This window comes from Grammomys surdaster, unplaced genomic scaffold (assembly GCF_004785775.1).
Source record: "Grammomys surdaster isolate TR1022 unplaced genomic scaffold, NIH_TR_1.0 125973, whole genome shotgun sequence".
Classification (NCBI taxonomy): Eukaryota; Metazoa; Chordata; class Mammalia; order Rodentia; family Muridae; genus Grammomys; species Grammomys surdaster.
In genome coordinates, this window is record NW_021620790.1 from 261,579 (window position 1) to 272,038 (window position 10,460).

The following is a 10,460-nucleotide window of genomic DNA, read 5'->3' on the forward strand; positions in this document are numbered from 1 at the left end:
CTTAGAATTCCAACAGTATGCTGACATTTAGGCCTATTTTAAGTGGTCTTCTGTTAACTTTGTGTTTTGGAATTTTAGCATTTTCAATTATTTCTAAAATTTCTTTATATAGTTTTGGAATTAAGAAATAGGAAAGTTTTATCAAAAGTTTAATCAAGGATAGATTTGCAAATCTATCAGTGTTTAAACAGTGCTCTGTAGTTTCCTATGTGGTTTGTCTGAACAACAACAATATGGCTGAGCTTTATTATTAACTTTGAAATCAGTAATTCTTAGAAAACTTACCCATGGTTCATTCTACTCAAACATCTTAGATATACCAGGACTGTCAAACCATGCTGGCTTCTCTCACGTCCCATGGCAATATCTGTATTCTATAACATATGTGACAGAAACTGTCACCAGTTTTAAATTTTCTTCTTTCCAGATTCCTGTGTGCATCTGTGTGTGCCACAGTAGAATTTCCAAATACAAGAAGCTATGTGGCAATGTGTCATTATTTTATGTTAACAACTCATTTCTGAAATGTTTCACTGTGAGTTTTACTCTCTTCCATTCTTATCTGTAGTTTCAAACTGAACCTTCTTTTAAATCTCAATGTGCTTAAGTGAGGCAGTGAGGTAAGCAACACTGGGAAGTCTCTAGCAGCCAGAGACTTGGTTTGGCTTTGCATAAGCACACCATTCATCTAATAGGAATATACATGGCAGAACAGAATGATAAATTTATCTGCAGGTACTATGTACACCTTCCCCTTACTCTGAGCAGTTTATATAGCAGTCAGCCAGCAGCTTCAGTCCACATTTGCATCCAACTATAAGCATACTCTGCTCTGACCAATAAACTAAACTTCCCTCCCCTTAACAAAGACTAAATTTAGCCAGATATTCTTCAATCATACTCTCAGATCTGGTCTGAGCCTCTAATTATTATCTTTCCTTGTGATGTTCAGGCATTGGAAGGGCTGGGGTTTAAGGCATCCAATTTTTATCTGTAGATTTGGGATGATTGTCTTGGTCAAGGTCTGATTGTGGGTTTATGAAATAAGGCAAACCAATGTTGTAAAGTTGTGTGACTGTGAAAGGATAGCTTGGTTTCTGATGGAGCACTGGCTAGAGATGGCCAGAGATCTTGCAAGGGACAGCATACATTTCGCCACACTCCAAAATTTTAGACTCTTGACACTCAGCCAAAGACCTCCATTGATCTGTGCCTTTCAGTTAGTCACGTAGAGCAATGCCCCTACAGCCCTTCCCAAAGAGAGTTTTGTGTCACCTAGCACAGATAGAGGGTGTGGCAACAGACCCCAGGGCCTTGAGAGCTCTCCATATTAATGAGATACCTAAAGGCTAGAGGGTGTAACCAATTAAGCATTCCTTCCCAGACCCTCCTCCCTCCTCCCTCCTTATTTAACTCAGGTCTGCCTTGAGAAACCAAGGGGTACAACTACATCCACTTTCTGCCATGACAATAAACCTTTTAAAACCATGGACTTCCTCATGTCTTTGGGGCACCACTGTAGGGAACTGTGGAGAAAGGTTACCTAGCCCTGCTTAATCTCTCATTAGAAGACTTCTCTATGTTCCCACCATGTAGGCCCACCAACTCAAACAAGATAGCTGACCCAGCCAAACTAGTGCCAGTAACCAAGGGTCTCCCACATCGTGGGGTGCTGCCAGTGCTTCTCTCCCTCATCTCTCTTGGCTACAGGGTGGTCCAACCCATATGCCTTCCTGTCTCAGTTCTTCTGTGGCTCCCAGTGGCATCTGGGAGCCCAAAGAGAGAGACCGCCAGACCCCCAGTCAGCTACTTCAGCCCAGAGACCCCCACTCAGTAGCTCTGTCCCCATGGACTTCAGGCTGAGACCTCTCCATGCCTGGGTGGAGCCCTGTGGCTTCTCACAGCCCAGCGTAGGCCCGGCCCCAAGTGGAGTGAACTCAGTCAATTTCCCATGCTTCTGCCTCCCTGAGCCAAAACAGACACGCAGGATCCACAACTCTTCCCAACAGGACCCATGCCCACATGGAAAAGCTATAGCCCCACATCAAGTAAACTTTTAGGGAGAACCCCATATTTTCTATCTCAAGCTTTTATATAATCAAATAAGCATGTAATTAAAACCAGATGCGTTACAAGAAGGAAGAATCTGAGTACAAAGATGACTATATAATTTAACATGTCTATCAAAATAGAACCCACCAAACTGCCATATAAAAACTACCTCATCTTTTTATACTTGACACAAAGACACCCCAGAGCATTACTTGAGATACTTAAGGGTCTTTGTTTATTTAGCTGTCTGTCAAGTTGAACCGTTTATTTCTTCATAATCTGTAACACTGCTTTGTTTCTTGGCTGATTACCAACAATATCAGGCAATCTCTTTTTGTTTTATTATTTGTGGTCTGAAAACAATCAGATTAAACCTAGAACACCATGAATAGAATCACCAAGAATAGCGTTGGTACAGGCAGAAAACATTGTTACCCACAAGGCAACTCTTTGAGTCCTCAAACAAACTTAGAGAGATAAGCACTCCATAAACACAGAAGGAAGAGAGTGGAACACAGACATCTTCATGCTTAAAGAGTGAGGAGCCAAAGAAATTAATGACCATTCAAGGCATACTTGCTGCATAAAAGAAAATGTAGCACACAGAAGAAGGCCGTTTTTTCCTTCTCAAGAAGTGTTTATAAGGCAAATGGGATGAGGAGAATAACATTGTTCTTTTTATTAAAGAAAGGTTTTCTTCACACAGATGATAAATAGTTTCTTAATCCTTAAGCCTCTAATTGGAAGTCTAATTCTAAAATTAAATATGCAATTCCCCAATCTCTCTAACTCAGAATTTAAAGAAGATTCAGGTGGCTTAATATGCAGCCAGCATTTTGGTACACTCTGTAATAACCCTGTTTTTAATTTTTCCCATATTTTTCATCTAGGATTTCCAAACCCCTTATAAACAGTCTCTCATTAATCCCCAAAACCTTGACCAACAGAATCATCCTAAATCTACAGATGAATGTATACCTCAACCCCCATCCCTTTCAAAGGCTGAGCATCACAAGGAAAGATAATAATTAGAGGATCAAACCACACAGACAAAACACTAATCTTGCTTAAAAGAAATAAACAAGCAAGCAAGCAAACAAACAAACAGTTGCTCAGTTCTAACAACATTTATTGGAAGGTGTTTTAAACTGGGAAAGTAAAAAGTGAGAGAATCCAGACGCTTTTAGAAAAAAAGCAGCTACTGAATCATTAGATAGATCTAGAAACCCCACCTTTGCATGTGTTTCAGAGGTGGCCAAATGGAATTTCAGAGAGAAAACTCTGAGGAACAATAACACTCAGTTCATCCTCTACTGCACATGCCCAAGTTCATTCAGAAGCCTTTGTTCATTCACATCCCAGGAAGGATACTTTCTCCCCAGAATGACTCTACTGCAATCTTATGACATAGTTATCCTCTAGACACCTCAACACTTGGGGAAGGAGTTGCTCTTTAAATGACTGTATATGCATCTTCAGATTGTACTATTTTAGCTAAAGTCATTTGGAGAAACTTATAATGAGTCATCAAAAATTGCCAAGTTGTTTTGCCTCTTTTTAGAAGACTAGATGCAGGCAAGTTTTGCTCATTCTACCACTAAATTTTTGGCCTGACCATGTTTACTTCTGCCAATTGTTTGAACATAAGATTCTGACCTGGAACATGTAATGGTAAAGAGAGTGTCTTCTTTGTGTATGCATGTCTACCCAAAACCCTTCGCTTTCTTTGGGGTCAACACTGCTAGGAGAATTACTTGTTACAATGATAAGACTTTTCTCTGTGAAAAAAAATTCTTAAAAGAAGCACACCTTCTGAAACCTTTTTACACTTTTTCATGGACCATTTTTCACACCATCAATAACATCATTCACCCATTTTTGTATCTCAATTAATATCTTTGTAACTAACAAATGAAAACTTTTGGGATATATTAATAACAGGTCATGATCTCTTCCCAGTAAGAATGGTGAGTGACCTTGGATAGTATCTCCTTTAACAATACTTCCTAATATTTCCCAAATGTATATGAGAAGGGCCTCAGTTCATGATTTTCTCTGTTCTGTTACAGTATAAACTTTATCAAACCACATTGGAACATAAAATTTGAGGTACCCCAAATTTATGTTCTCTCAGTAAATTGTGTTCTGTCACTTTGGTCACTCACAGCTGGCTCTTGAATAGAATATCTCCTATCCCTTTTGAAATGAGAGTTATGTTTTTATGTTGACACTTCACTCTTTTTGTTTTTTAATTTTACAGGCTCTGCAGGACTCAAAAGGCTAGGCCACTATGTCTGTTTACAATTCTTCTCCTGGATTTTATGAGGACTTCTAATTTGCTAGTTCTGTGATATTTTTTCTCTCACGAGAAGCAGACTGAATACATATTTCAACCAGAGCATACTCTGTGAGCTAAGATGGTCTGCTCAATGGTGATAGGAAGAAGAATCAAACATGGTTCATTGCTTTAGGAATTTTTGAAAGTCAATAATACTCTATTCATTTTTCTATTATATATACCTAGGTCAGTATCTAGTACATTTTAGGCCTTATCAATAAAATATGTTGAAGCATGTTGAAGCTCCTCATTCAATTTAACCACATTTAGATGTGATAATTAAAATCAATTGTTAATACTAGGAATAGAATAGACCTTTGTGTGGAGACATACCATAACATCCTCCACAAGAGCTGGCCAATCACTTGTTCAAAGACAACCCCTCAGAAAGGCTGGTTCATATTAAGCCAAGCTAAAGAAATGGAAAGGATAAATATTCTTTTAATGAATTAATGTACCTTTCTATCACAGTATTTCTCAGTGCAGCTCCATAATTGTCATGAGATTCTGATAGATCTGCCATCCTTTCTGAGAACTAACTCTTCCTCTTATTTTCTGTCCTTTTCTTCAGATGCAGTCAAAACTCACTTGTGTTTTCTCTGACATTCTGAGATTCCTTACTTTTCTATTTCCTTACTTTTCCTTACTTTTCCATATTGCCAGTCTCCTCTCCTAGCATGGCTCTTTCCTCCTCTTCTGTGTCTCTGTCCTCTGTGCTGCTGCAGAGAGTTAGTTTGCCTGCTTTGGAGTTTTGATTTAGAACCCCAAATTATCCTTGAGGTTCTTTTGGAGGCCATTCTTGACTACTTTACAAAAGAGACTAAAATCCTCAAAAGGAAATACCAATTTTGCCTGATCTAGCATGGTCACGGAAGGGACATTATGACTGCAATCTCAGCCTTTGAACAGAGCCAAAGAGGATGTGAGTCCCCATGAGTGTTGCTGTTTGCTGTAGGTGTAAAGCTTGTTTGCATAATAATGTGCAAATTTTACTTCATATTCCTCCTTAGGGGAATGTTCTCCCTGTCAAGGTTAATTATAGGATAATCAGAAACAATGTGATTCTAGTAAGTGACAATGTATCTGGTGATCCTCAGCAATAAAGAGATAGTGGAACCTTTAGGGCACCCCTTAAGACTGCGTGAAAGATTTCTGAAAGCATGAGTTGTTCAACAGAAGTTCAAGAATTTCTGTTCTTTGTAGGATTTCTCAACTATGAAAAATACAAGGGTACAATATGAATTATATGATGGGCTCCACAGACTTGAAAGAACAAAGGCAGCTACATTAATGAGTCAGCTTAGTTAAAATAACATTAAGGAAGAAGACAGGATTTGGTAAATAGAGGAAAAAAACCTGGATCAAGAAAGAGAAAGGAATAGTTAAAAAAAACAAGGCTCATATAGATGCTTATGTAATATTAGTGGTAATGTGATGGTCTCTTCTACAGAAGGTATCACCAACTAAGTTTGATCCAGATATTTTACTCCCTAAAGGAAGTAGTTATATGTGCAATCTAAATAGAAGTTGGGGACAAACAATAATCTGGTATCAAGAAAAAAGATGATAGCTTAATGATATTCCTACCTTCTGGGATCATTTAATTCTTTTAAATAATAAGCCTTGAGTTGCTGAGATCAGAAAGAAAAATCTGAAAAGTAAAAGAATATATTGAGGTAGCTAAGAATTATAAAAATTGGTTTCAATGCTGCACACATCAGCATAAACAAGAGCTCACTAAGTTGCCAAAAATTCATAAAAAGTATTATACTTAAAGCTAACTTTCTCACATAAAAATAGCCACGCTGTCTATACTTGGAGACTCCAAGTGCTATGCATAGTAAACCATATAGAACTTGCTGTGTTGAAATAATAATAAATAACAAAAATGATAATAATAACTTGGTGACATAGTGCCTGGTTCATTTGGCTTGAATATGTGATGTATTTCAGTTTCCTTTTGTATGTGTGTTTGTGTGTGTGTGTGTGTGTGTGTGTGTGTTTGTATGGAGAGAGAAAGAATGAGATTTCCTAATCTTCTTGTGTCTTTTCTTTGAAGGATTCTAATCTTCTAAAATGAAGTAATATTGTATATGACATTCACGATATTTTGTTCTTAGTCAAGGGCTAAGGACATAAGATGCTGATCCATGGAATGATCAAAAGGGAACCTGGGGTAAATGTTGGAATTTTCTAGGCTTTGCCCCACAATTACCTGGCAATAGCCATGTATGTCTGACTCACTATGAAAGGGTCTGCTTGTTCCCTGCTCTCTCTCTTGCTCTCTTGCTCTTGCTTTCCTGTGCTTGCTACCTTACCCTCTTTCTCCTCTCTCCCCAATTCCCTCCCACCTCCTTCCACATGCTTATGGCCAACTTCTCCTCCTCCTCTTCCTCCTCCTTCTTCCTTCTTCCTCTCTGTCTGTCTGTCTGTCTGTCTGTCTCTCAACTCTTTTCTTCATGTCATGAATAAACTCTATTCTATACTATATCATGGTGTGGCTAGTCCTTCAGGGGGAAGAGTTGTCTCAGCATAGTCCCACAGAGGCACTCCTTTTCCCCATACCATACTGCCCCCCAATTATATTCCTTCCTTCTCTTTCTTTTCATAAAACATAACAGTAAATTATTAATATCCTTGACTATATTTAAAATTATCAAAGAGTTAAGGCTCGGGGACTATCTGTGAATGCTTATCTGGATTAGGTCAATTGAAGTTAGAAAACCTACCCTAAATATGGACAGCACCATCCCATAGCCTGGGGCCCTGGACTGAATAAAAGGGAGGAAATGAGCTGAGTACCAGTATCCATCTCTCCCTGCTTTCTGGCTACTTTCAGCTCTTTGCTGCATTCTTTGCCTTCCATGATGAACTGTAGCCTCAAACTATGACCTCTTCTTTTTAAATTGCTTTGTTCATCCATTTTATCAGAGCAAAGGGAGAACAAAATCATTCACTCAGATACACATGCATAAACTTTATAGTATGTGATGAAAGTATTATGATAAAATAAGAAGACAATTAAAATGTTTTATTAAAATCTTGTCTGCCAACAAAATACTAACTTATGTCTTATGATTGAAAAGTTACTCTGTGGAACATTTTGTGGCTTTCGCTTCCAGGGTGAATGGGTCAACTTTGCTTCCCTTTCCCTATTCCTAGTATCCATGTCTTTCCTGCCAGGTAGTCTAACTGTACTCAATCTGTATGAATATTATGCCTATGAGAAGCTTGTACTTATATATGTTTCTAGCTGACAAGTAGACTCTTAATGGCAGGGCATTCTACTATGTGTCTCTCTGATAGATTAAATAGTCCATAACACTTAAAAGGAAGTGCAGGAATATTTTTCAAATGGCAATTTTGAAGAAAAACTTTGATATTGACAGTAACAGAGAACTGCTATCTGTTAAAATGTCTAACTATCTTGATGTCTTAGTTGATAGAGTGCTTACGTTGAAATCAGCAGATGTGTTGGCATATACTTGTAATCTCAGCATCTGAGAGATAGAGACAGAATCATGGAACTCTCAGGCTAGCCAGACTATCCTATCTCCTAGCCAATGAGAGAACATCTTTCAAAGAAATGAATGGCATTCCTGAGGATGACATCCCAAGTTGTCTTCCAGCCTCCATATGCATGCATGCATGCATGCATGTGCTCAAGTATAAGTGTGTGTGTGTGTGTGTGTGTGCACATGCGAGCATGTGCACATGCATATACATGTGTTTGTGTGTGAGCTTATATCTCAGAAATGACAATACTTTTCTATATTTAAGCATCAGGCCATGTTTTTCCTTGAAGTACCAACAGCAGCTTAGACTGAGTTAGTCTGGAACTGGTGACATCCAGTAAGAGCAATGATGAACCTCAGTCCTGCCAAACCAAACTGCCAGGTCAATGCTCACACACATGACTTCAACTCACAGGCATCTTCTCACCTCTGTCCTGATTAACTACGTAAAATAAATTTCTAAGGTGAAAATTTTGCTGAGTGTTTACTAGACTTATCCTCATTTTCTTCATCTTTCTTCTCTACTTCCTCTTCCTTTTTATTCTTGTCTTCCTCCTCCTCCTCTTCTTCTTTCTCTTCTTCCTTCTTGTCCTCATTTTTCTCTTTCTCTCTCTCCTTTCTTGCCTGTTTGTACTATCTGTTTCTTCCCTGTATCTTGGTCTCATAGGAAATGACTACTATAGCATCTTATGGAGCATCTATTGTTATTCTTGTACTTTAGGCTGGTTCAACCCACACATTCCTCATTTTTCACTATAAATTTTGGATTAAATAAATAGGTCTTTATATTCAAGTCATACACATCACATCACAAGAAAGAAATATCATACACACACATGCACACACACACATACACACATAAACATGCACACAAACTTGCACACAGAAAACATTCAGAAAAGGAATATTATAGAAATATGTGATTTGCACCAAAAGTGTAGACAGGATTGCATATATGCCACCTTCCACAGAAGTCATTTTTGCTGTCAAACAGCACAGACCATCTTAAGTTTCACTGTGTGGTTGAGATGAACAGAACAAAAGTCTATAAGTCTATTATTGTACCAGAATATCGCAAGAAGAGTAGAAACATATTTGTGATCACAGAAGAATGCTGTATGTGATCATGCTATAGGAACATATGTGTATTTTCTCCATTCATTTGTTCAAACAATTATTACATATGGTGGAATTCTGATTTCATAATCTACTTGGTTATAACTCAATTACAAGATTTTATTCTGGAATTGTGTGATAAAAAAATAACATGGTAAAACCATCATATGTGATTATGTTCATATTTCTTCTAGTATAATTTCTGTCTTTTCTCTTACTGGCTTATATCCACTATGTATACACTAATTTCAAAGTTTGATTTACATCTTTATTGAATGTTCATAATCAGCAATGTCGTCATGACAACTTATGTGCTACAGATACCTTGAAAACTTGGAAGCAAGATGTTATTTGCAAAATCTATTGTATTGAGGATTGCACCAGCAAAGAAGCACAGACAACAATGAACTGTAGACTTCAAAAAACAATTGAGTTCTTCTATGTATGTGAAGGCAGTGGACAATGTCCAGTAATAATTCATGATCTTTATAATTAATTGTAATAATGGCAAGAAATAAAAATAATTTCATTTGTGAAACATTAGTACTCTTTGGCCAAGTGAAGTACTCCATGTCTTGCCATTTTCAAGGAGCTAATATCACTATTCAGTAGTTAGTCCCTGTAGAAAGAATTCCTTTAAGGGAAAAATCAGACTCTCAAATGTGAGGTCCTGTGCCAGTGTTGAGGATAAGATAATACCTATCTCTAATCACAGTTAGTATTTATGATTTATCAGCCCTCAGTGATAAACACAGTAGCAAACATGACAGAATATATATTGCAAGCATCCTTTTAAAATTTAGACCTACTTTGTATCTTTTACACTTAATGGATTTTAGCATGGAACAAATAATAGATAATGACTCCAAGACAAGGCAAATTAAACTCAATAAATTTAGACTTCAGAATCAAATTGACCCTGGCCCATATTACCAATTATGGCTCATATAGATGAACTAGAAGGAATGTTATGCTGAAGCTGCCCAGGTATGTGTCTGTGTAGGGTACAGTAGAGCATAAGCTGTCCCTTCAGGCAAGGCTAGCCTTGTTTCATCATGTCACCAACACTTACCATTCCTGGAGAGCAGAATAGCCAGAAAATTCTGAGAAGAGAAATTGAGGTAGAGCAAGAGGGCAGGAGCTTGTGCTGTCATAAAACTCAGTGTGACAGTTTCCTTGGATGGAGCTGCATCTTTGTAGATAGCTGAAGATGAGAGGCTTGGGTTTTTAGTCACTGGGTATGGTTCTTGAAACATGTATGTAACAGAGGTGCCAGAATAAAAAAGAGCTGAGATCTCTGCAAAATAGAAGACAAGAGAGCATACTTTCAAACATTTAGTCAATTACTCTGGGTAGCTGTAATACCTGCTCATTGATTTCTCTGGTTCTAGCATTGTGTGGCAGGTGTTTATATATATATATATATATATATATATATA

General features: G+C 37.7%; 1 protein-coding gene across 1 annotated transcript in view; it reads right to left on the reverse strand.

Moving 5' to 3' along the window:
• LOC114609463 (contactin-associated protein like 5-2) overlaps positions 1–10,460 on the reverse strand; it is a 737,464-nt gene that overhangs the window by 92,568 nt on the left and 634,436 nt on the right. The window contains exon 19 of the mRNA XM_028753828.1: positions 10,094–10,318. Coding sequence (XP_028609661.1) covers positions 10,094–10,318 — 225 coding nt within the window. The remainder of the gene's footprint in view (positions 1–10,093; positions 10,319–10,460) is intronic.